The 27,225-nt window shown below is 43.6% G+C and overlaps 2 protein-coding genes across 11 annotated transcripts in view; both read right to left on the bottom strand.

Annotated features, from left to right (window-relative positions):
• The window catches only part of alad (aminolevulinate dehydratase), a 32,059-nt gene extending 31,355 nt beyond the window's left edge, over window positions 1-704 (bottom strand). The window contains exon 1 of the mRNA XM_052037302.1: window positions 641-704. The gene's annotated coding sequence lies outside the window, so the exon portion shown is untranslated. The remainder of the gene's footprint in view (window positions 1-640) is intronic.
• The window catches only part of ndor1 (NADPH dependent diflavin oxidoreductase 1), a 38,202-nt gene continuing 11,388 nt past the window's right edge, over window positions 412-27,225 (bottom strand). For 9 of the 10 annotated variants that reach the window (XM_052037272.1, XM_052037269.1, XM_052037276.1 and 6 more), the window contains 13 exons: window positions 26,921-26,998; window positions 25,816-25,913; window positions 23,489-23,587; window positions 22,364-22,465; window positions 17,676-17,885; window positions 15,951-16,078; window positions 13,184-13,404; window positions 12,300-12,407; window positions 10,353-10,467; window positions 7,500-7,646; window positions 5,219-5,337; window positions 3,026-3,120; window positions 412-818 (listed from right to left, as the gene is read on the bottom strand). In XM_052037272.1, the coding sequence (XP_051893232.1) occupies window positions 674-818; window positions 3,026-3,120; window positions 5,219-5,337; window positions 7,500-7,646; window positions 10,353-10,467; window positions 12,300-12,407; window positions 13,184-13,404; window positions 15,951-16,078; window positions 17,676-17,885; window positions 22,364-22,465; window positions 23,489-23,587; window positions 25,816-25,913; window positions 26,921-26,998 (1,665 nt within the window). In that variant the 3' untranslated portion in view covers window positions 412-673. The remainder of the gene's footprint in view (window positions 819-3,025; window positions 3,121-5,218; window positions 5,338-7,499; window positions 7,647-10,352; window positions 10,468-12,299; window positions 12,408-13,183; window positions 13,405-15,950; window positions 16,079-17,675; window positions 17,886-22,363; window positions 22,466-23,488; window positions 23,588-25,815; window positions 25,914-26,920; window positions 26,999-27,225) is intronic. The other variant, XM_052037275.1, reaches the window with a different exon arrangement.

The raw sequence follows: 27,225 nt of genomic DNA, 5'->3' as shown, positions 1-27,225 counted from the left end.
GACTCGTGGAACGAGCTGTGGAGGAAGAGGCAGAGGCAGGTATAATCATAATGAAATGAGTGGATCTGCTGAGAGCAGTTCGCAAAGAGTCACCATCTTGTGAGGGGAATCATGTTTAAAAGATATTGAGATGGGTACATGGATAGAAAAGGTTTAGAGGGATATGGGCCAAACACAGGCAAATGGGACAAGCTCAGGAAGTCACCTTGGTTGGCATGGATGAGTTGGGTCGAAGGACCTGCTTCTATGCTGTATAACTCCACGACTCCAGTGAAGTATACGAGGGGCACAAGAATTGTGAGCTCCATCAGCAGTAACAGGGTACTTCCCACAGCTGTGGCCTCAGAGCCTGTGATCATGCTCAGCACATTACAAACAAGGGAAGTAGAATCTGTCCTGCAGCCTATTGCCTGCTTTTATCCATTTTATTCCATTAAATTGTCACATTCAGTGTGGTCACAGTTAATTCTGGGTGACCAGTGATCTCATGGGGCAATGTTTTGTTTGATAAATTATATTACAACATACAATCTCTTTCGCTTCAGCAGTGACTGAGTAAGAGGAGCAGGATCGTGCTCCAGAGTCAAGTGCCCCGTGATCAGATGGCGCTCACTGACGCCTCATTCCAGAAGGCACGTACTGTGGTGTGGGCTCCGAGCCCAGATATGTAACTTCAAGACCAGGTCTCCGTCTGGAATCTTTTGCATCGTTCCAATTCCACAAGAAGGTGCTCAGAGTCGGCATCGGAAAGTCCTCCCTCTGACTGGAAAACTGACTTCAAGGCATCGGTGACCTGTGCTGGCATCATCTTGGCGTTGCTGTGAAGAGAGAAGACAGGATGAGATGAAAGAGTCACAGAAGCTTGGCGATGTTGTTGATAGTGAGGAAGGCATCGATGGATTGGCAAGAACGGTAAAGCAAAACAAATCGGAATTTAATCCTGAAAAACGTGAGGTGTTACACTTTGGAGGACTAATAAGGTGAGGATATAAACAATGAATGGTAGGACCCTAGGAAGTACTGAGGAACAGAGGGACCTCAGTGTATGTATCTCTGAAGGCAGCAGCACAGGTAAATAATGTGGTTAAGAAAGCATACAGATTTTGCCTTCATTAGCTGGGCAATAGAATACAAGAGCAGGATGTTTATTTTACAACTTTATAAATCATTGGTTATGCCACAGCTGGTGTACTGTATGTAGTTCTGGTTGCCACACTATGCAAAGGACCTGATTGCACTGTAGATGGTGCAGAGGAGATTCACCAGCTTGGTTGTCTGGGATGAAATGAAACGCTCAGCAGGCCAGGCTGCATCTGTGGGAGGAGAAACAAGTTTCGGTCAAAAGGTCCTTCGTCAGAACCTGGGATGGATCATTTCAGGTATCAGCAGAGACTGGACAGGTTGGGTTTGTCTTTCTTAGAGCAGGGAAGACTGAAGGGTGACCTGATTCAAGTACACAAAATTATGGAGGATGCAGATTGGGCAGGTAATTGGCAGAGGTGTCTCTGACCAGAGGGATAGGTTGAAGGTGAGGGGTAGGAGATTCAGAGGGAACATGGAAGAACATTTTTTTTTCCCCACCCAGTGGCGGCTGAAAGCTGGAATGAACTGCCTGTGGGTGTCATGGAGCAGAGACTCTCACAACGTTTAGGAAGTATTTGGATGAGCATTTGAATTGCCAAGGTGGAGACTGAGTGCTGGGAAATGGGATTAGTACGGATGATTACCTGATGGTTGGCTCAAACATAGTACCTGTAGGGCCTGTTGACTATGACTCTGAGTAAAAATCAAGGCCATCGAGAAAGTTGTGGATAAACTCCCAGCAAAGGAGGAAACAGAGGAGGAAAGTGAGTTATTCCATTCATACTTATGAAAGTTCTGCTCTCCATATTACAAAAGAGACACTAAGAGCCTGGAGAAAGAGATTTGCAACATGGTACCAGAAAATATAGGATTATTATCAGAGAAGAATGAAAAGGTGGGTTGTTTATCCTAGAAATGAGAAGAACGATCTAACAGACGGCTTCAAAATTATGAAAGGACTTCCAGAGTGCTTGTAGAAAAGAAGTTTTCACAGGAGGAAGTGTATTGGTATTGGTTTATTATTGTCACTTGTACCGAGGTACAGTGAAAAACTTGTCTTGCATACTGATCATACAGATCAATTCATTACACAGTGCAGTTACATTGAGTTAGTACAGAGTGCATTGATGTAGTACAGGTAAGAACAATAACAGTACAGAGTAAAGTGTCACAGCTACAGAGAAAGTGCAGTGCAGTAAGGTGCAAGGGCACAACGAGGTAGATCGTGAGGTCAGAGTCCATCTCATTGTATAAGGGAACCGTTCAATAGTCTTGTCACAGGGGGGTAGAAGCTGTCCTCAAGTCTGGTAAGACTAAAGGCTACAAATACAAGGCAGTCACCAATAAATCCAACAAGGAATTGAGGGGACATTGTCTGCTCAAAGAACAGTAAGCATATAAAAGTTATTACCACAAGTCTTTCTCTTCACAGATGTTGCCTTACCTGCTGAATATCTCCAGCAATTTGTTTTAATTCAGATTTCCAGTGAATATTTTTATGATTTTGTTGTTTTTAATGACCAAAAGCAGTGGCTGCAAGCGGAATACGGATGCCTTTAAGGGGAAGCTAAGTAAGAGAAAGGAAGAGAAGAATGTGCTGCTCTGAGCTGGGAGGGAGGGAAGGGGAGGAGTTCCATGTGGGCTTCATTTACTGGCATAGTTCAGTGGGCCAAATGACCTGCTTCTGAGTTAAAATTTCATCATCTCAGATGTTGCAGCACAGACCAGTGCAAAATACTGAGGTATAACATGATTGAAACAGGAGTGTAAAATATATAAAGGGAAAGCAACACAATGTGGAATATCTTTCCTACTCAGAGATGAGTGTCGACACAGTGGTGTAAGGACAGGGGAGTCTCACTGTTACCATTCTCTCAGCCACTCACCCTGCTGTACTGGGATAGGGGAGTTTGTCAGTGATGTTGCTCTCTGGCCCACTCACCCTGCGATGTAGAAGTATGCCTTTTTGTTCTGAATCAAGTCCCAAACCACAGCTCCATTCTCCTTTATCCGATGTTGGACGTATATTTTGTGATCCTGCATTGAAATCACACAAAACTACTGTTATTTTAAAAGAAATAAAATTCATCTACAAGAAAGAACTTTCTGATGTAATAGCAGTTCAACCCAGCAGTTCCTTCCAGAGGCTCACATTCTCATTACTGATAGTTATATCTTTCTTCGATTGGCTCTTTTTGGCAGTTTTGGTTGGCCAGAGACCTTCTCACCCGTGTTAGATGGTTGTATGTTCACGTTCCAATTAACAACATGAACCATAATTCAGGCTGATACTTCAGTGTCAAATGGAGCAAGTGCTACGCCATTGTGAAAACTACAGATGAGATGTTAATCAAAGCCCTCATCTACCCTTCCTGTGGACATATAAGATTTCAGGGGCATTATTTTCTGCAGGATAAGGTCTTTCTGCCGAGTGTTCACAAATTAATACGATGTATTTAGTCATTAATCTCACAGGCATCTTACTATGTAAATAGACCACCTTCTTTTCAATACAATATTGAAAAAACCTTCACAAAGGCCTCATCACAAGGCTTGCAGCTCACCAACACTTTCTTAAAATACACTTTGTGTTTTTATATACATATGCTGTAATCTAACTGAGATCTCCCTGTACCCACCTCTTAGTCTGGTCCTATCTAAAACTTCTTTGTTTCTTGTTCCAGTACTGTTTATCTCTGTGGGCCTTTTTTCTTCTCATCAGTCCAACATACCAGTACCCATTCCCCTGCCAAATTAGTGTAACCACATCCCACCCCCCCCAAACCCCGCCCCTGCCCCCCCAACTAGCACTAAAGAACCAATGAGGACATCATGTTGCAACCAGCCCAGCCTGGGCAGGCCCCATTTTCTCCCAAACTTGTCCTAATGCCCCAGGGATCTAAAGCCCCTGGACAATCTCTCCAGCCACACATCCATCTGCACTATATTCCTGTCTCTATATTCACTACTGTATGGCGCCAGGAGTAAATCAACTGTCTTTGAGGTCCTGCTTCTTAGTCCTTCCCAACTCCTAGAATCCACCAACAGGACCCCCTCTTTATCTTCCTGTGTCACTGGTATGATGATCTCTGACTGCTCACTCTCTCCCCCTCCAGGATATTCTGTAGCCTCTCAGTGATATCCTTGAACCTGGCACTAGGAAGGCAACATCCAGGAATCTGCAACCGCAGTGACACTCATCTGTCCTCATTTCCTCCAACCATTGCTCTCCTGATCTTTGTCCTCTCTCCTTGCACAGCTCAGCCAACCAGAGTGCTATGACCTTGGTTCTGACTACAGTCCCCAAGGAATCCTTTCCCCCATCAATACTCAGAACTGAATACTGGTAAGAGAGCAAAATGGCCTCAGGGTGCATTGAACAACACGCCTGCTCTTTTTTGTCTGTCTGGCAGTCTCTCATTCCCTCTCTGCTTATACTCAAGTATCAGGGTGACCACCTCCTGTCCATGGAACACACTGCTTCATGCAAGGACTACAGTGACAGCAGCTCCAAACCCTGAAACTCACTGCCCTCCAGTTTCCTGCATCTGCAACCATCCACAGGAAGCACCTCGGAGTTCCTGTGGCACAGGATGAACATTCCAGAAGTCTGAGTTGCCCTACCAGGCCACTCTGTATTAGTTTAACATAATGAGTAGATATAAACTGAATTAAGAAACTTTCTTATGGATCTCCCACTTGTTAAAACTGTCCGCCGATCTCCCAGACCCTCGCCCTCCTGTGGCTATTTTAGACTCACGGAGTCACGCTTTCTCACGTCTGTTTGTGATTCATTAAGAACAATGTACATCATCACTTCCAGTTTCTTCTGACACTTCATGGTTAGGGTCCTTTCTGTTCCTTACCTGACATCCAGCTCTCAGTTTCCTGGGTTACTGCAGTTTTTTGGTAATAATCCCCGCCTAGTTCTGCAAAGCAGATTTGCGTTCTGGTTTGTCAAAGACCCAACAAACTTGGAAACAGATCATAAACTACTGAACCGTGGCACAGATTGGAAATCAGATAATTCTAGTAACAAATGATTTCAGAAAGAAAGGGTTTTTTTTCCATATGAGTCACTGTTCCATTCACAAAGTCCCAGCCCTTCCCCTTACTGTCCGTTGCCCAGCCTCACCTGATCCTGGGAGAAAGCAGTGAAGAGGGTCAGCAAGCCTTTCTGGTGCAGATCCTCCCACTCGGCTTGACAGAAGAAATCCTTTGACTTCCCTCGGCAGCCAAAAAACAGGTAGTTGCCTTATGATGGAAAGAAAAGTGTCACAATGCAGGATTTTGTGGCGTTTTCCACTCCCGCCTTACAAGGAAGGCTAGGACATCAGTGATTACAAGTAATTTTAGGGCAGTTTTGCCCATTCAGCCCTCATTACTGAGTGTGGTTGTCAACAGACGAGAGGAGGTTTAAATATGGAGCAAGGAGCAATTTTGCACAGACTACATTTGCAGGAGAAAATGGGCCCCTTACTGTTGAATCCTTTCATTAATCTCTGCGAGACTGCGGGGAGAATCAACAGAAAAGCCCAGTTGATTCAGAAAGAGAGAGGAAACAAGCAGAGAGGGGTAACATCTTTAGGCTAAGGAGAAATTGAAGTGGACATAGCAATACAAACAGAAGTTGAACCATTTGTTATAAAGTCAATTTTCATCACAATCCTGAAACTGGTATAAAAAGTAACATTAATCAAAGCAAACAACTTGCTGCAAATATTAAATAGGTGATTGAAGGGAGGGAAGGAGCATGCATGGGTGAGACAGAGATTCATCCCAAAGTAGGGGCTGCTGCCTTGCAGTGTGCCCTGCAGTGTGCCCAGATCTAGCTGTTGTGCCAGGACCACCCAGTGCCCATAGTCAAAGATCAAGTCTCCAACTCCAGTGATGTAAACACAGGGTCTAGACTGACACTGCAGCACAGCACTTAGTGAGTGCAGCACTGCCTGAGATGCATCCTTTGGTTATGATATTAAATAAGATCTTGTCTGCTCTCTTGTGGATAAAATATTCTGAAGCAATATTTTGAGATAGAGGGGGTTTCTCCATGCCCTAACCAATTACAGAGCAGAGGATTTAAGGGAAGTTGACCTACACATTGTCAAGAATCAGAATTAAAATTAGGAATGGAAGGGAGGGGGAGAGACGTAAAAGGGACCTCAGGGTTTTCCCCACACAGAGGGCAGTGGGTATAAGGAACAAGGTGCCAGAGGAAGTGGTAGTGGTGGGTAAAATTACAGCGTTTAAAGGACATTTAGACAGGTACATGAATAGGAAAGTTTTGGAAGGATACGAGCCAAATGCAGGCAAATGGGACTAGCTCAGGTTGGCACCTTGGCAGGCATGGATGAGTTGGGATGAAGGCGATTTCTGTGCTGTATAATTCTGTGACTCTAATCTGCATTCCTCAAGCAACATCATTTATGAAAATATCAAACTGCCTGGTCAATGGACTGAATGGCACTAGGCACAGCACGTTGCTCCAAAAGCTACAGCTGGAGTTCAGCCATTCACCCTACAGATCCCAGGACTCTGCACACTTGCAGTGAAATGTGCAGATGTCCAGGACTTATGGGTTTGGAAGGTCATATCTGTCTGTTCACCTTCCGTCAGACCCTGCATAATACTGGGGGGTGGGGATAATCACCTCTTGGATTCTGCACCAGATCAGACCAGGCACAGAATCAGTATCAGCCTTAATGCAGACTCAAGCCCTGCAGAATAGGAGGCATGGGGGATGGAGTTACTTTTTTAAAATATTATATTACTTTAATGTCTTTAATTATTCTCATGTACTGTATTTTAAGATAAGATCAGATATCCTTATTAGTCACATGTACATCAAAACACACAGCGAAATGCATCTTTTGCGCAGAGTGTTCTGGGGGCAGCCTGCAAGTGTTGCCATGCTTCCTGCGCCAACATAGCATGCCCACAACTTCCTAACCTGTACATCTTTGGAATGCGGGAGGAAACCTGAACACCTGGAGGAAACCCACGCAGACACAGTGAGAACGCACAAACTCCTTACAGAAGCAGCGGAAATGAACCCGGGTCGCTGGTGCTGTAATAGCATTATGCTAACCGCTACACTACCATGCCTGCTTCATAATATATCCTGGGGCAGGGCCTCTGCACTGTGCCACTCACAGCCCAGTTGCTCTGTAGACCTTGCCCTGGACTATGGACCCTCTGCTTCAGGCCCAAGGCAGTGCTTGCTGCATGTGGCACCACCAATGGTGACTGCAGGAAGCAGGCCTGAGACATCCTGGAATGTCCTATGCAAGTTGAATTTCTTTTTTACGATCCATAAAAAGGCAGATAGTGGGTGCCACTGGAGGAGGTTAAAAACAAATTCCGTGGGACCTGAACTCCAAAGCAGTAAACTTTAACTTGAGCCAACAACCTCTGACCTGTTCTCCCCTTTGCAACACGTTCTTGTACTGCTGCTCGGAATGGTGCCACGCCTGTGCCTGGTCCAACCATGATAATGGGCGTTGCAGTGTCTGTGGGAAACTGCAACATCCCCTTCTTCACCCACAATGGCACATACACATCACCTGCAGGAGGAAAACAAGGAGATTTAGTCACAGCAAATGATCTTTCCAAAGGAGGTCAGTGACCGAGGGAGATGATGTGAGGTTGCACCAGGCAGCACCAACAGACATAGTCTCCTAAACAATTCATTAACACCAACAACATCTGCCACCTCTAATCGCTCCTTGTGAAGGCTGCACATTCAAAATACAACTTTATTTTCCAGCACTTTACTAAAATAAAGACAAAGGGTTACTGCAAGATTTTTGGGTAAGATACAGCATCGCAGGTTGGGAAGGTTGTTAGCTTGAGTGAGCATCTGCATGAAGCCTCTCTGAAGCCCCAGCACTCAGGATAAAAGATCTTGAATATACCATGAAGCAGTAGCTTACTCTACCAGCTATATAGGAAGAATTTTTGCAGGGATGTTTGCAGTTAACATAGATTGAAAAATATCGAAAAGAATGTTCATTTTAGACAAACATCTTGATATTGATCAAAAACAGAAATTTCTGGAAGCACTCAGCAGGTTAGGCAGCTGGAGAGAGGAAAAAAAGAGTTAACTTTTCAGGTCAATTACCCTTCATCAGAACAGATGCTGCCTGACCTGCTGCGTATTTCAGGCATTTTCTTTTTTGTTTTGGATTTCTTGTTACAATCTTGGGAAGGATCACTCCTTGTGGCTGTGTGAGTTTAGCAATTTGTGCGATGAACTGATGTGGTAAGGTGACCAACTCAGTGACAAGGATCCCAAAATAAAGCTCAACTGAACTTAACTGAACCTTAAAAATTACAACTGTGATAATATATAGTTACTGAAATAACTATAAAGTGGCAAAACAGCTACTGCGATCTGTCACTGGGGAAATGAGACAAATTCTAAACCCAGCCAAGATCTCCTGCTTAATCATCACCTGTAACTGGTGCACTTACTGACTGTTAATGTAATGTCTCATTAAGTTCACAAGGTTTTTGGCTAAAAATTAAAATGCCGCAGTGAAATTTCAGTTAATTAGTACCTGGCATATCCTAAGTAAAGAGCCTTAGGCAGCTGCACTGAATGAATCACCTGTCACTTGTCCTACTCGTTGCTACAATTAGTGAGACAGGATTCACATTCAGAGGAAATCACACAGAGCTTTGCCTAACCTACCACTGGTGTGAAGAGATTCGTGAGTACTTGAACGAGGAAACCAGTGCAAACAGCTTGATTCTCCACAATCATAAAAAGAGAAAACTGCTTTAATCTGTTAAAGAGGGAAGTTACATAGAAAATAGGTGTGGTTATCCATTTGGCCCATTGAGCCCTGCTTCACCACTCACTGCATTCATGGCTGATCCTCTATCCCAATGTCATATTCTTGCTCTCTCCCCAAATCCATTGAAGCCTTTTGTGTCTGGAAATCTGTCTACTTCCTGCTTTAATACATTCTGTGACTTGGCCTCCACCACCTTCATTGGTAAAGAATTCCACAGGTTTACCACCCTCCGAGTCCTAACTGTCTATCCCGCTATTCTGAGACTGTGACCCCCTTGTTCTAGAAACCCCAGCCAGGGGAAACATCCTCACCAGTTCTGGGATGCCAGCCAACTGGCTCTGTTGGCAGCTCTCGTATCTCAGATTCAGAAAGCCATGGGTTCACATCGCACTAAGCCCACAACACAGGCTGACTTCACAGTGCAGTACCGAGCATCCACTGGCCTGCATTGTCAGATCACCTTTCAGATGAGTCATTAAACCAAAAAAAAATTCTGACCCTTCAATTGGATGGAAAGGATCACATGGTGCTGTTTCAGAAGGCAGGGGGATTTTTCCTAGTGCCCTGGCTTTGGGATGGAGGAGGAAACTCGAGCACCCAGGTGAAAGCCTTGTTGTCAAAGGGAGAACGTGTAAACCTCACACCAGGTGAGGACTGAATCCAGGCGACTGGAGCTGTGAAGCAGCAGCTCTACCAGATGCACCACTACACAACATAGACTTTATTGCCCATTTTTGTTTTACTGTTCTTGAGAAGGCAGTGGTGGTGAGCTGCCTCCTTGAACCACTGAAATCCTTAGAGGGGAACCTGTGGGTGGAGGTATTCCCACGTGCTTGATTCCCTGTACCTCGTGGCAGTAGCAGTCACAGATTTAGGAGGAGCTATCAGAATAGCTGGGAGGAGTAACTGCAATGTGAATGAAATACTCTTAAGACTGAAGGTTTAAACTAACAGCCAACAGCATTGGGCGTTGTTACTGCACCCTTGAGGTTGAGAAACACTGCAGACTTTTCACAAGCCAGTATAATGAAACTGATGCCCAGCAAGGAAGGGAGGGATTAGAAGGGTGATTCACAGCTAGGTCAGAGAGATGGGTTCTGATGAGGTTTTACAAGTGGGGAGAAAGAGGAAGAATGAGGTTGGGAGAAATTTGCTGAAGGAGTTTGAGACAGTTGAGCAAAAGCAACTGAGAGCCTCCTGACCAACAGCAAGCCAATGGAAGATAGAAGGTTACAGCCGTTGCATATCTGGGGTAGCAACACGGGAGTGGAAAAAAAAATCACAGAGTTCAGGCAGGGAACAGTCAATGACGGATCAAAAGGACAAGGATTCCTAGTGCCAAGCACCAACATCGAATGGGATCCAGGAGTGGCGTCAACACACAGCAACACAGCAAGAAAGAGCCAAAGTCTTCCACAACAAAGGGCCACAGGTCAAAGTGTATCACGGGGTCACCAGGGTGAGACTTACCCTGCTGTGGGTTCTGGGATGCCAACCAACTGGAACACACGCCACACCTAGGCTTCTTCAACTTGGTTTTGTACTGAACGACTGCCATCAGAATCTGTATCTGTCTGGGATGAGCCTGGGAACCAGGAAAAAGACTGAGAATATGAAATTCACGTTGATTTCCATTCAAAATTTGATTTTCACTGTGATCACAACTAAATGAGGCCGAAGCCCCACCTATCCTCCAGCTTGAGACCTGGGTGACTGAAGGACCCAGGACCCATGCCCTGGTAAACCTCACACAGATCCAATGCCACCATGATCTCCTACAAGGGACTCTCATTTTCATCAACACTGCATTTCTCAGGCTGCAATCTGCTACACAACAACATCAAACCATCAACTGGAAATTGTTAACACAAGGTAAAACTTGAGAGTGATGAGATTGAGTGGCGTGAGGGGAGGGTTAGGCACAGACAACACACCAGTCAGAGAAGGCCACTCGGCATCACTTCCAATGACTTGTTTGAAGGGCACCCAAGACAATAAGAATGGACTTAGCTTGGAAACCCTTCATGTAGTGGCACCCCATAGACATTAACTATTGGATGTCTCACATAGGTTCACGCATGACTTGCGGACACTGTCTGGGATCACACGATGTTCTAAAACCACCAGACACAGTCTGTGATCGCACAAGGGATGACCTGTAGTCTGGGAGCACACATGAAGAACGGCCTGTAGTCAAAATGCTGGAGTATTTTTTATTAGCTTTGGAAGTAAACACCAGGAAGTCATTGCCTGGGATGTGGCAGCATTCTTCCCCACAGTGACTTGGCAAAGGGCCCTCAAATCTTGGAGGTCCCCTGCTTCTCACAGATCCACTCTACACCTTGCAGCCAAACAACCACAGCATAGCAATAACATACAAGCCAATGTAAGAGACCAGAACCGGTTCCAAAGTTGGTAGCACTTCATCGTGCTGGTGCAGTCGATGCTTGGCACCGACGACGTCTGGAGATCAGAGTGTCTCTGCTCTGCTAGTAAATTAAAGTTTAATAGAAAACATTTATAAAAATGTGGAGATACTATTTTCAAATTTTACTCCTCTAATACTTACATTTTTGGCCCGTGGTGGTCATTATCAAGGCTGTCGTTTGTCGGCCCTAAAATATGAGACACAGGCTAGACCATCCCTTACACCAGCTACTCCGTTCAATCACATCTTGGCAGATCTTCAACATTAACTGCACTCTCCTGCCTCATCCCCACAGCCCGAGGACAACAGGCTTTTTCTGTACCAATTAGATCCTTTCCATAGTCTGACAGCTTAATGTGGTTGCTTTTAGAGCCTTAGAGGGATACAGCTCAGAAACAGGTTCTTTGACCCACTTGCACGTCGACATCAACCGCCCATGTACACTCCCCCTACATTAAGCCTGCATTTTATTCTTCCCACACCCTCATCAACTCTCCCCAGATTCTACCACTCACCTACACGTTAGGAGCAATTTACAGCGGCCAATTAACCTACCAACCCACACACCTTTGGGATGTGGGAGGAAACCCATGCGGTCACAGGTAGTTAATGCAAACAGCATTGAACCCAGGTGTCTGGCACCGTGAGGCAGCAGTTCTACTAGCTGAGCCACTGTGCTGCCCGCTTTTAGTGAAATCTGCTTTTAATTTAAAGGTTTATTAAAGTGACCTAAAATTCTGAAATTCCAGCGGTGGGATTCAAACTCACATTGTCCGAATCATGAATCTAGAAACAGAATCATGACCCTGAGAGACCTCAAACTCTCCAATCGATGTGATCACGGGGAGCAGCCCATCACAAACAGTCTCAGGTGTGACAGCGTCATGGACAGCCTGTCAAGTTTGACGCTGCATCAGCACATTGAAAATCTACCCCATTTTGTGCAACAAGTCTCCCAAATAAATCCAGTATGGAAGTGAGGTCCTTACCGACTGGGAAGAAGCGATGGAAAAAGCCCGAGGTCGCATTTCAGGGATGAGGTCAAAGAGGTAATTGGCTGGAACAGCAACTGTGGTCTGTGAGAAATCGAATAGAACCTAGGAAAAATCCCAAGAAATTAAGAACTTTACAGAGCTCAACACTCGGTCAGTGACCAGAAACAAGTACAGTGGTGAGGAATAAAATCACGCTGGTTTTCTAAGGTTCCAGGAGGTGCCTCATTGATTTGAAGCTGTGGCAGAGGGTTGCCATAGAGCTGTCGCTCATTCAGTGATGCCTCCACCGCATTGGCCACCACAGGAAGAATGACCTCTCCTCCACCCTCGGGTTAAGCTGCTGCTTTCAGCTACACGCTTGAGGGAAATCTGGAATTCCAGATCATTCCACATCTTCTCTCAGTGTTTCCTTGGCTCCAATATACCGGCTGAAAGAATATCACCCCACCTCTCAACATTGGCCAGCTTCACCCTTCTCATCAGAAAGCTATACAGGCAGCACTCCCAGTGAACAAATTATTCACCTCGCACCTGATACAGCATGGCTTGTCGGCGCCCAAGGTTCATCTGCCTGAGCACATTAACCTTCAGTGTGATCCCTGGCTCCCACTGCCCTTCAAGATCCCTAAGCTCCTCCAATTTTAATTACTTTAGCATTGGCAGCCATACCCTCACCTGCCTGGGCTCCAAGGTTTCCAGGTTTCTGCCTGAACTTCTTCCACTCTTTACTTCTTTCCCCTTTAAGATGCTCCTTAAAACCTGCTTGCTTGATCTTTTCATCGACCGTCCTTATACATTCTGTTATGGTGTCAAATTTGGTGGCTGCTGTAAGATGCAGTGGGACATTTTATCACATTAAGAGCTGTTGTCGGGCCTACCTCCAAGGAGGTCCTGCGAAGTCTGTTGCAGTAGCTGTACAACTCTTCTTGACCCTCGGCCGAGCTGAATTCCTTCAACTTCTCCTGCTCTAACTCGTCGGGAGAGAAGTACGACAGAAGCTCGAAGAAGGAGCGCCGAGGCACACAGTTAATATCCAGGTATCGCTCAACCAGGTATTGAACTGTGCAGGGTTGTGGCAGTCGAGCAGGAAGTGGTGTTGCTGGAGAGACAGAATGGGATATTGGTCAGAGCAGGACAAGGGAAGGCTGATAAGAAAAGTAGGCCAATTAACTTTCAGTTGATTTTCATTCAGTGAGATCATGGCTGTTCTGTGGGCACAACTCCACCTACTCACCTTTGCACCATATCCCTCATCATTTAAAAAATACTTTGTACTACTCCCTTTAGGTCCATACTTGTCTATAATGAAATCACTGTGCCATCATTTTGCCCATTTGCTTAATCAACGAATGTCACTCCACTCCCTACAATGCCATCTTTGTGTCATCACAATGCCATCAAGGAGAAAAGGCTTCTATCCCATCATGTGTAAGTAGGGTGAATCTGGTGAATTACAAATTACAAGACTCTAATCTCACTTCATGCAAAATTAATATCCTTACAGCAGGCAGTGGCTGATTTTAACAGAGTGAACAGCATTTTGGATAGAATAGGAAGTGTGGCACAAGGAAGTATAAGTGGCTACCACTTAATTCCATTAGACAGCTTGGGAACTTGAAGCTGGATTTACCTCAGTTCCTTCTGGGAAGCATGGAAACTGCTGAGGGATGGGAGGGAAGTGAGTTTACTCAAACCACCCAACGTACAGCAGCTCTGTGCATGCAGATACCAACATGGGGAAGCACATGCTATTTGCTCTCCATGCGCAGGACAATGGAGCTTACGCATCAGTCTCCTGTTGGTGGAAGATCAGCACAAGCATCAGCATTATCATCGATAGAAATGGCCAGAAAAAGAAATTAAGTCTCCAGAATTTCATCAACTTTACATCAATGTGAGGTGACCAGGTATTCCATTTCCCGATGTGCGCAGGACAGTCCCAGGGCTCAGAAATTGCTTCACCAAAGCTGAAATATTGCCGAACAGTTGGGCAATGCCAGGGATCACAGTACAAACACATCATGCCTATAAACACATCACTGTGTAAAACATGCAAGCTGCTTGCAATGAGAGTGGAATTGATGCACGGTTCTGGTGCTGTATCACAGCAGTCCAAAGAAACTTAAGGGCTCATAGATTATTAAAATATTGTGGACAGGTAGAGAAAATAGAAGGGCTTAAGGAACGCTGGCCATTATACAGAGAATGAGAATAAATGGGGACAGATGTAATGCCATAGCTATTGCAATGCTTTGGTTAGACCATCCGGAGAATTATAAGCATTTCTGGTGCCACACATTAAACACATAAGAAACAGTAACCAGGGCATACGGTCTCCTGAGCTGTCGCACCGTTCAGTGTGATGATGGTTGATCCTGTACCTCAAATCCACTTCTTTGCCTGATTTTCATTTCCCTTGGTTCACTTAGCACGGCCCTCAGCCTTGTGAGGGAGTGCAGTGTAGGTTTACCTGAACTCCATAGGTTAAATCCAAGGAAGGATGACATAATCAAAGTTAACTGGAATTTAAGAGGTGCAGGGATACAAGGCACAGGCAGGTACATCATGTAAGTCAGCCAATGTATGGCAGAATTGCCGAGAGGCAAGTAAATACTAGAATATAAGCATATTGTTGGAAACAAATACAAACCTTCCACGAAAATACACAAAGTGCAGGGAACTGGATTTGGTTTATTATTGTCACATGTTCTGAGGTACAGTGAAAAGCTTGTCTTGCATACTGCTCATACGTATTTAGGTAAAGTAAAATGTGTTAGTTTATTACTTTATTTAAAATAATCAGTTAACAGAGCTGTGCATAATAAATGGCAAGAGGATGCTAACCTACACTTGCAAGAAGTATAATGAATAAGGCAGATAAGGTAAATGCACTTATAGGCACGTGGAAATGTTATTTTTGCTTTTATGGAAACGTTGCTTGAAAAGGGAAAGGAGCATTAGCTTAATGTTCCTATTTACAGGAGAGAGGGGAATTTAAAAAAAGGTGGCTTTTTTTTATTGGTTAAAGAATTAATCTCACCTCTGAGAAGGAAGGAAGTATTAGAAGGATCATCAAATGCTGCAACACGTGTTGAAGAAGAACGAAAAGGGGGCAATCACTGTTGGCAGTGTACTATAGACTGTCAAACAATCGGAGGGAGATGGGAGAGTAAATCTGTGGCCATATTTCAGACAATAAGACATTTAATAATGGAGGATTCACTTAATCTAATATTAATTGGGATACCAGAGAACTGGTAAAGGGGCATAGAATTTTAGAATTTCAGCTATGGGAAAAGATTTGGTAGGTTCAGATTATTTTCTTTAGAACAGAGAAGGTTAAGGAGAGATTTAACTGAGGTACATAAAATATTGAGGAGCTAGATAGAGACTATATGATAGACCAATTTCCCTTAGTTGAGGTGTCAAAAACAAAGGAGCAGAGATTTAAAGTAATTGGTAGTAGATTAGAAAGGAGGTGAAAAGAATTTAAATAAAAAATGGTGAGGGTCTGGAACTCACTGCCCGAGCCCAACCAGGGTGACCTCCTGTGTCATAAACTGTCTAGGATTCTATGAGGAAGTGTTCTTTTTAAGATGTATTCAATAGCAACAAACGATCAGCTGCAAAAAACAAAAATCCAACCTGAATCATTGGGCTTCAGGATAAAACTTTTATGTGGATCAAGACGAAAGAGTTGACAGAACTGCTCCACACTGTCTGGTGAGTTTCGAGGTTGAATCATCGCTACGTCCCCTGCTGAGTACCTGCAGCTCAGAGGGTAAAATTAAATCAAAGAGAAGGATCACAGCTTCAATGCCTCCTTACAATAAACCTGTTCGAGTTGTGAAAACTAAGGTCACTGCTTAGGCCTCAGCTGGAGTAATATGGTCGATTCTGGCAGCACACTTCAGGGAGGACATCAGGAGCTTCAAGATGTGCACAGGAGATCAACTAAAATGATATCGGGGTGAGGGACTCCAGTTATGTGGACTCACTAAAGAAGCTGAGCTGGAGCAGAAAAGGTTAAAGGCAAATTAATGAAGTTCAAAATGACAAGGCTTTGAGAGGAAAAAAAAGAAAATGTTTACATTTTCATTGTCAGTAAAGAAGGCCACGCATATGGTGACATAAAGAGCAGTTATTTTAAATAACAAGTTGTTATAAGCTGAATCGAAATGCTTGGAACTCTAGTGGAATCAAATTTGATAATAACCAGGATGAGACCATTGCTGGAAGGTGTAGATTTTTCTGGCATTCAGGTAAAGGTCAGAGCTGTTGGGCTAACCTTAAAAGACAGCATATGTACTATGGGCTGAATGGCCTCCTTATACATTTCCATGACCAAACCTTCTCAACTAAAACCTTGTATTTAACCATTAGTAAATGTATGGTATGAAAGTCACAGTCACCAGCTAAGCCTCTTCATACATACAAAAGTTTCAGAGGTTACGTTCAGGAAACGTGAATCATTGAGCAACAAACAGTCTGCTGGAGGAACTCAGTGGGTTGAGCAGCATCCGTGGGAGGAAAGGAATTGTTGGCATTTTGGGTTGAAATCCCGCACCAGGACCTGAAACATCGACAATTCCTTTTGGGTTTTGATCCGAAACATCGACAATTCCTTTCGTCCCACAGATGCTGCCTGATCTGCTGAGTTCCTCCAGCAGGTTGTTTGTTGCTACAGATTCTAGCATCTGCAGTGTCTTGTGTCTCCATGTAAACCACTGATCTTATTATCATTTTTGTAGACCGCAAGTACAATTTACTCACTAGGATTTTCTGAACACAAAGTCCAGTGCAGTATTGAGAGATGTTGCACTGTTAGAACTACTTTCTTTGTTGATGTGAAACATGTCTTGACACTCTGTGAAGAGCATGTGAGTTTCCTTAGTGTCTTGGCCAATATTTATCCATCAAACGTGACAAAACAGATGATCTGGCTGTTTACCGCACTATATCAGGGATCTTGGTTTTTTTAATATTAGCCACCATTCTTCCTAAATTACAAGTGACCGCACTTTCACTGGGATGTGCTGAGGTCATAAAAACTAAAAAATAAATGCAAATCTACCTTTCTTTCTCTTATCAATATTTAGGAGTTCCACAAGCATACCAGAGACCAGGTCTCACCCCTAATTAGCAACGTCTAAGGGAGACCTTAAATGGTGCAGACAGGTGGGAAAGCAGAAGGGATAGGAAGGGATAACTCTTCCGATTAACTGGGAGCATTAATAGCAATCAGCCATCCTACAAAGATGTTACTGACAGGGCAAAGGCCAGATACTGGGGTGTCTGCCTGGTTTAATCACAGCAGTCTATTTACAATTTAATCTACTTGCTTGGAAGACAGATTCAAACATTTCTTACTCAATGCCAGAGTCAGTGATATCGAAGGTGATGAGTCGCACATCCTGGAAGTGGTTTTCGTCTGTGACCCTTTCATTGGCGATCATCCGAGCGGGGAATGGGTGGAGCTGTGAGGGTGGGCCTGGAATTTCTCGGTTTGTGTTAAGTGGTCCCACTGCTAAACCATTGGTGGCATCCTCCTCGAATTGGAAGCGGTACTTTGATGGTAATCTGCACACGGATTTAGATGTTACGTGAAGTACGTCACATTCAAAAAGGTTTTTGGACCTGAAGCACACAAACTAAAACAATCCCTATAATGCCAAGGAAATGAAAACAAAAGTGCTGGAATTTCTCAATCTATGAAGAGAGAATTATCTTTCCAGGTCAATGAGCAAACGTCACTGACCTGAAATATTAAGTTTTTCATTCTACAGATGCTGCCTGATCTGCTCTGTCCAGAATTCCGTGTCCATTAGATATTTCCAGGATTTATAGTATTGTGCATTAGAACCAAGAAAGTGGATCCCACCAATACTGCCATTCACTTGACCTGTAAGCTGTAGTAAACAGTCTGCTAAAAACCATAGTTTACAAGAGATACATCAGTCTGCAGTATATTGCTGAACGAGTTCAATGCTTGTCCCTGAGACAAACAACACTGGGTTCAACCCCTACTCCAGAGACTTCATGACAAAGTCCAGGGGAACAATTCAGTGAAATCCGTTTATAAGCCATCAAAACTGAACATAGAAGGTAGCACAACATAACTTGAAGAGGAATAGGGATTCCTCCTCAGGATCCTGCACAGAGAGAGATACTGCACAGAAAGAGGCCTTTCAGCCCACTGAGTCCACGCCAACCATCAATCACCCATTTTACACTAATCCTACATTAATACCATTTTTTATTCTCTCCACATGCCCATCAACTCCCCCCAGATTCTACCATTCACCAATACACTAGGGGCAATTTACAATGTTCAATTAACCTGCCAATCTGCACATCTTTGGGATGTGGGAGGAAATCAGAGCACCTGGGGGTAAACCACATGTTTACAGGGAGAACATGCAAACTCCACAAAGACTGCACTCAAGATCAGGACTGAACCCAGGTCTCTAAAGCTGGTAGGCAGTGGCTCTACTAGCTGTGCCACTAGTCCAGGCCAAGATTAATCTCACAAATACCAAAGCACACGTTTTCTCTACCACCACTGCAACAGTAACTACACAGATACCACCCTCAACTAACCAAAGTACCTAAGTGCTTCACAGGAGAATTATCAAATCAAACTTGACACCAGTCGACACAGGGATATTAAGACAGATGACCAAAAGCTTGACCCAAGAGCCCTCTTATAAGAGCATGCTAAAGAGGGAAGGGATGTGAAAAGGCAGTTAGGTTAATGAGGCAAAAAGTTGCAAGTGAAGCGAGGATGCTCAGAGGCCAAAAAGGAAATTCGCACATGGAGACATAGGGCATCGTTGTAATAATAAATGAGGACTTTTCATCGATCTTCACCAAGGAAGATGCTGCTGCTGGAGTCTCAGCAAAGCAATGGGCTAACATGTACTGTGCTATACTGTTCTATGATTCTACGATTGATAAAGAGGTGGTACTAGAAAGGCTAGCTGCACTTACAGTAGATAAATTATTTGGTCCGGATGGGATGCATCCTAGGTTACTGGGAGAATATTGCAGAGGCTTAGGCCACCACCTTTCAAACATCTGTAGACAGAGGGATGGTGACCAAGGACTGGAAAATTGCAAATGCTACGCATTTTTTCAAAAAAATGGGTTAAGGAATAAACGTAGTAACTACAATTTGGTTTAAAATGGATAGTGGGGAAACTTCTAGAAACAACAACCAGGGACAGAATCAGCAGTCTCTTGGACAAGTGTGGATTGATTACAGAAAGCCAACATGGATTTGTTAAAGGCAAATTGAGTTTAACTAACTTGATAAGAGTTTTTGTGAAAAAAAATAGAGAACCAATGAGGGAAATGCATTTATCTGGTAAATACAGACTTCCAAAAGGTGCTTAATAAACTGTCATCCAGATTGAAGGCTGTGGGGCGGAAAAAGAAAGGGGTTGCAGCAGCAAGGATAGTTAAGTAACAGGAAACAGCAGTGAAAGAGTAGTGAGTGATAGTTTTTTGGACTGGAGGGAAATGTTAAGTGGGTGCAGTGCTAGGACTAATGCATTCTTAAGATTATTAATGATAAGGAATGGAAGGGTTGGGGCACAAAGGTGGAGTGATTAAACTCAGAAACTCAAGAGCACAGACCTGGGCAGCAGGGATAACTTGGCAAATGATAGAGCTGGAGAAGACAGTCGAGACAGGGAGTGCAGCTGCCTTGGAATGATTTGAAAATAAGGACAATAATTTTAAAATCAAAGCATTGCTTAACCAGGAAGTACAGTAGGTCAGCAAGAATGGAGTGATGGGTGAACAGATTGAGGTGTGAGTTAAGACACAGGCAGCAGAGTTTCGGAGGATGACGTCAAGTAGAACGAGGGAGACAAAACATGCTGAATATCCATCTCAAACTAGCACAAATGAGGAGTCAATTTTCAGCAGATATACTGAGTCAAGACTAGTTCAGATATGTGGTTCAATGCTCACTGCAGGGTGAAATGTGACACCAGGGCAGATTCAGTGTCAGGGAGGTGGAATTGCTGGAGAGAAATTACATTCGTGGCAGAGACTGAAGGCAATGGCTCAGTCTTCACAAAATTTTGTTGGAGGAAATTTCTGATCATCCAGAAATGGACATCAAACAAAAAGTCTAACAATTCAGAGAAATTTTGGATTAGGAGACATGGTAGTGAAATAAAGTTGTACATTATCGACTCACAAGGGACCAGCAGAGACAATGGTTGTGAAATTAAGCCAGGTATTGTTAGTGCACGAGTGGTCAGTAGAGAAGGTGGTGATTGTAAAATAAAGCTGGATAACTTCACAGCATTCAAAAAAATGAATGCTGTGTTTTTGGATGACAGTGCCAGGGAGCAGCTGGTGAGTTAGAGATAGGAGGGAGCCAAGGATAGATCCTTGAGGAAGACCAGAGGTAACACCAGGAGTGGGAAAAGTGGCTTTGCTGATGATTCTCGCACTATAACTGGAGAGATAAGCACAGAACCTGGGATCTATGTTTTTCCCTAGCCTGAGAATGGTTGGAGACAGACAGGAGAAGAAGGATGTGTTCAAAGGCTGAAGACATATCAGAAAGGACAAGGAGGGATGGATTCCTTTAACCCCATTCATATAGGCTGCCAAGAATGACGGGAGAAGTTTTCGTACTGTAGAGGGTTAGAAACCTGACCGGAGGGATTCAACATTCTGACAAAGATAAGCACGGATCTGGGAAGGTTGAGCACATGCAAGGACTTTGGAGAGGAAAGGAAGTCTGGACATGGGGCAGTAATTTGTAAGGATTGAGAGGTCAAGGGCTTTTTATTGTAGAAACTGGTGGTGATAGCAGATTTAAAGGAGAGTGACACATTACCGAGGGAGGGAGAACCACTAAGAGAATCAGCCACGATGTTGGGACCAGAAAAGAACTGGAATGGTCATTGCTGGGTGGAATAGGATTCTGTGCCAGAGCAGGGAGAAACCTTATTCTGGCCATATGAGCCAGAGGAAAGGAGGGAAGCAGCAGAGGCAGAACACCAAATTATCTAAATCCCAGTGCCAAAGACCATGAACTTGTTACACTTGGTGAAGATGAAGTCAGGGGAGACCCCATTCACACTCTTGCCAGCCAAAGAACTCACAGATTTTTCTCTGACCAAATGTACTACCTTGCACATTGATATCGAAAGTAATTTGATTCAAAAGACTAAGTGACAGTTCCCACAACCATGATGGTAGAAGTCGGAGGATCCACGGGGAGGGGGGAGAGGGAGGGGTTCTTTTTGAAGCATCCCTTCCTAGATGTCCAACGTAGTGGAAGATGAACCACTGCAGCACAACCAGCCATCATTGTCCTGCAGACGTGGGTAATGGATTCCTCCAAATGCCGCACAGCACTCCAGATGGCCTCCAGGATCTCCACCAGAATGAATGATCTTTTAAACAATAGTGCTGAGAGCTGGATTTCAAACTTCGAGCCAAGGGGTAACATACGACCATCTGCTGATTGGGGAGACCTGCTCACCCACTGATCTTCAATATACTGCCCTATTTCCGGCTCCTTCCATGACTTCTGTCCAATGGATCTATGTTGCCTCCTTCATATTGTCAGGGTCATACATTTTGCAACCCACATTTACGTTACTCATAGACAACTCAAGATTGTGAAGGGATGCAGGCAAATGATTGAAAACTATTACATTCTAACAAATGCTTTGTGTTTCCCAATGTGGCGAAGGGCAGGGAGTTTGTTGGGGATTTGGACTTGAATCAGCTATAGCTTAGCTGTGCAGCAGACGTAGAGGACTCCATTACCCACCTTTGCAGGGCAATAACAGCTGGTTTTACATAACTGCAATCCATCTGGCACTGTGTGAGATGTCCAAGGAAGGGAAAAGACTGTAGGTGGATGGGGGAAATCCACAACTGAAGATCTGAACCACCACATGACTTCTTTCTTAGTCCAAACATTCTCTCCGCCATTAGGAACTAACTAACTTTACTTTGCAACAGGGAAACCCAAGCACAAGACACATGCCTCCCTCCTGAGCTGCCCACTGTTCTGTACTTACATGACATCATCACCAAGCACAGTTAACCCTGGCGGGAGAGGATAGATTCTTAAAGCATGATCCCAGAATTCTTTTAACCATGGATCAATGACAGCGTCTGGTCTGGATGGGGAAAAGCATTTACATTAGTTTTGAAATATTACTCTGGAGAAAACTCTTACGTGTCACAGTGCCAGCTGATGTGAAGATTCCATCAGAAGACACTGCAAAATACATGGACAATAATGTATGGCAGCTGCAATCTGCAGTAAGTAGCTCAAAACATTGATGGTTTATTGAGCTTAATAGTTGTTTCAGATAATTCACATAGAATAATGGCCACTTGAAATTACTTTGTAGGCAGGAACTTAGTCAAGAATGTGAAATACTGAGTAACATAGGTTACAGGCTCGAGTTCAACTACAATGTGATATCATTAACTATGAGCTCCAAGGTCAAACAGGCAAGGAGATGACATACATTAGCTTTGTTGTTTGATCAATAACCCACATATTCTTTGCTCTGAGGCCTGTGGTTTTGTCCGTACGATATTGGCAACAGGGCAGAAGAATCTCTACAGAAAAACAAAATGTTGCCGAGTTCTAGGTTTCTGAAGAGTTAAGCTGTTTCTAATATTGCACCTGCTGTACCTTAGAAGTAGCTTGACTCTACAGAACTCCAGTTTCCTTACTGTACGTTTGCACTCCACAGACAGCCTTTCTCCCCGCCATCAGATATAAAAAATTGCCCTGGGAGTAAAAGACTCCCAAAAAACCACAACGAAGCACTTTTAAACTGGGCTATCAATTGCCAGAAACAAGTTAAAGCAAAGTTCATTTGCGTGAAAAATGGAGAAGGGATTACAACAGGAAGACCAATACTGAACATGGTTAAGCTCCCAGGTTTTAAACCACGCAAAACACCTTTAGTTAAAACTCATAGAAGCAGTTATTATCCAACAGAACTTGAAGGAACAGTTATCAGGGCTTAAGCAGAAGTCGATCAGCATCAAGTCAGTTTTAAGAAACAACACAGGCTTGAATTCAACAGCTACATTTTTACAAGTACATGGACACTGTATTGCTCCATTAACCAACCAAAGCATTTAAGAAAGGTCTTCAAGGGAAATACAGAGAGCACTCTTACCCCAGATCATGTTGGTCATCACCCAATCCCACTGGCAGCAGTTTGTTGGCTCCTAATTGCATCAAACGCTTACTCAGCTTCTTGGCAATAAAGTTGAACCTTTAATTAGGAAAAAAAGTTAAAACAAATGGCCTTCATTTTGGAAACTCATCCATTTAAAAAAAATGTATTCAAGTACAAACTAAGTCCCTAACTGAACACATTCGCTCCATTTCTCTTCCCACAGATGACACCTGACCTGCTGAGTATTTCCAGCATCTTCTGTTTTTTATTTTAAATTTCCTAACTGATTCTGTTACTGTCACATTATACCTAAATAATTCTGGCTTAATCAAGAAGGATCAGATGATGTTGTTATGGTCTCTTTCAATCAAGATTCTCATAGGTTAAATACTACACACCTACTACAGTTGTTTCCGTACATCCAGGTTAAATGCATCAGTTTGATTTGGTTTAGGAATGAAGCAACTGCCCAGGGCTCATAAGATGAGATCAGTTGCAAGGGGTTAGACTGGTTTAATGAACACAAGAAAATAGGAGTAGGCAATTTAGCCCCTCAAGCCTACCCCATCATTCTATATTATCATGGCCGATCCAGTTCCCCATAACCCTCAATTCCTCAATCTTTCAAATGTTTATACATCTCCACCTTACAGGTATCTAATGATCTGGCCTCCACCACATTCAGGGGCAGAGAGGTCCAGAGATTCGCTACCCTCTGAGAGAAGAAGTTTCTATGCAATGGACGAGATCGGTCATGCACAGACCAAGTCATAAATGTATAATCTGGGCAGATATTACGATGTTGAACTGTAGGAGTACACCATTGGCCCATACATCCTTTGGATTGGATGTTAAACCAAGGCTGGTGTCCTGAACTAGAAAGTGTGAAAAGCTGGAATTTGTGGGAGGATGAGATGAAATGAGCCAAATCACCACCTGGATCAGAATCAGTCAGACAGGTTATGGAAAAGAAAGAAAACTGAAGATGCTGAAAATCCAAAATTAAAACAAAGTTTTGGAAATAGCCATCAGGTCAAGCAGCACCTGCAGAGGGAGAAACAGTTAACATTTCACATTAACTATAAAAGTTAAAGGTAGTATCAAACAAAGAAAATAAATAAAAAATATAATTGCTCACAGGTGGGTGACAGATCAGAAGATTGGGCAGAATATAAAATGTAGCAAATGATTAAAAGATTAATAAGGAAAAAAATAAGTATGAAATTATGCTAGCGTGAAATAGAAAAATAGATGATAAAAATTTCTTCAGCTATTTAAAGAAGATAAAAGTTAACAAAGTGAGCACTAGTGCTACAGAAAGTGAGTCTGGGGAATTAATAATGGAAAACAAGGAAATGGCAGATGAATTAAAGAAGTGTTTTGCAACAGTCTTCACTATGGGGGATACAAGTAATACCCTAGAAATAGCAGTAAGTTGGGAAATGGAAGGGAGAGTGGATCTTAGGGAAAATTACAATCACCAAGGTGGAGCACATTGCCAGAGCTGTGGACAGACAAGTCGGTGGGTTCTGATGTAACGGTAAAGAGTCATCCATTTAAGACAGAGGAGGAGAATTTTTTTCTTGGTGAGTCACGAGTCTTTAGAACTCTTTTCCTGAAAGGGCAATGAAAGCAGGATCTTTGAATATTTTTAAGGTGCATACTTGATGGGCAAGTGGATATCATGGGTGGATGAGAAGGCAGTGTTGAGATTACAATCTGATTATTTAAGTAGTGGTGCTTACTTGAGGGGCCTAATCCTGCTTCTAATTGTATTTTCATAGATAGGTTGATGATCCTTCACTAGACAGGAGGTCGTGTGCAATTAGTCAGGTGATCAGAAGTCAGGAGGGTGAGAGAAAATATTAATCAAATCATTTAAAGGTGAACCCACTTTGATGTTGTAAATCTTGCACTCCCCAGCTACAAACCAGGTCAGGTTAGGACCCTTTAACTCATGCTAATCCATGCCTCAACAATCCAGTTATGGTGTACCATTTCCAGAAGCTGCTAAAGTGCCAATGAATTTGGCACAAGTGAGATCAAGGCATGTCTTGATCATTGTTTGACATCACTGCATGGGGCTGGGGATCACTGTGTGTGTGCATGCCATATTCATGGAGCACTTGGAATAAATGCCTGGAAGTGTGCCACTGGTGCGCTATGGATCCCAGAACACTGAGCAACTTTTTGATTTTTGATAAAATTCAATTATGCTGCAGAGAAAAACATTAACCAGCAGGATAAATTCTCACTCATCATTATGATCCATAAAAATGATTATCAGTTAAACCTGCTCCTTCCAGATTCATTAGTCCACTTACTTGGGGTAGGAAGAATCTCCAAGACCAAGGACAGCAATATTCACCATGGAGAGAGAGGCAGCAGGAAGATTCCGTCGGAAGATAAACCGCCAGAATTTCTACAGGCAAAACGAGAGTCGGCGTGAATCAGGGAAGGGATAGCTTTAGGGAGCACTCAGGCAGCTCAGGATGATTTAACCACAACTGTACATACTCTGTATACATGAAAGTTGTAGGGAAGGATATGGGGAGGCAGAAAAATGGGTAGAGTGCAGGAACAGAGAGGAACTGTTGATATTGACAGTCTGGCTGTCCACTAGTGGAGGGGAAGAAACTTCACGGCTGCTGTCTGACCACTATGAGACTGACAGCTGAAGACAGGAGCTTGACAGGCTTTTGAGGGGATAAGGAAAAGAGCTGGGGTTTGGGGTGGAGCAAGTGAGCCAAGAATGGTCACGTGGGGTGAGAGAGCCAGGAGAGGTTGGAGGCAGGGACAAGGAAGGAGGGGGAGAGAAGGGAAGGTGCTGAGGACCAGCAAGGAGTGTAGGGTGGAGAGGAAAGGAGAGGCCAGTAATCGGCACTAATGAAAGTAGGAGAGCGAGAGAGACCTTTGATCAACAGATGAAGATCAACTGAGGAAAGACTGAGGGTCCTCTTCTCTCCCAGAAGAGAACTCATGCTCATGGCCAAACAACCAGTGGTATAAAAGTCACTTACCTTCTTTGTCTTGTTTACAGAGGCCTGGGGAAACCGACCAGCTCCTGTTAAATTTAAATTAGGTTCCCAGCAGCACTGATATGAATGATTTATTCCTCCTCTCTCCATGAGATATTGTAAGGCCTTGTCACCCAATGTACCTGTAACCACACTTGTAACAGACTGCATCCGGAGGACACCCTGTGTGCGTAACACTTCCCTCTAGACCATTAATATTCTGCACACTGCAAGACTTATTCAGGTTTTATTCCATCCAAACAGTGAAATAACTTCCAATGCTATAAATACTTCATTAGCAGCATTTTAATAAAATCTGTTCTTATATGCTTGCAGAGATCCATTTCCCTGCCCCCAATAAGTACAGGCACAGCATACTGGCATGAGGAGACTTTGGCTGATGTTACTCTACCTTCATATTGTCTGGAGGTTCACCCTGGCCTGTGGTGGAACACACGATCACCACCAGAGGCTCCTGGATCAGGTCAGCCTAAGGGGGTAGAGAAAAGGGCTGTCAGAACGTCAGAATAAAAGGTGCAGCATAGGAAGATTCTTTCTGATGAGCAATCCATTTTCAGTTACTGTACTATAAGAGAACCATCAAACTGCTCTGTGAATCTGTACCTTGATCCCTATCCATTATATTTGGAATATTGGCAGAAACAATTATAATCATTTTTTTTATATATAGAGTTTTAACAAAAACCAAGGCACTTC

The sequence above is a fragment of the Pristis pectinata genome, chromosome 23, assembly GCF_009764475.1.
Source record: "Pristis pectinata isolate sPriPec2 chromosome 23, sPriPec2.1.pri, whole genome shotgun sequence".
NCBI lineage: Eukaryota > Metazoa > Chordata > Chondrichthyes > Rhinopristiformes > Pristidae > Pristis > Pristis pectinata.
Note: the sequence above shows the minus strand (reverse complement) of the source record. Positions and strands in the feature narration are given on the sequence as shown.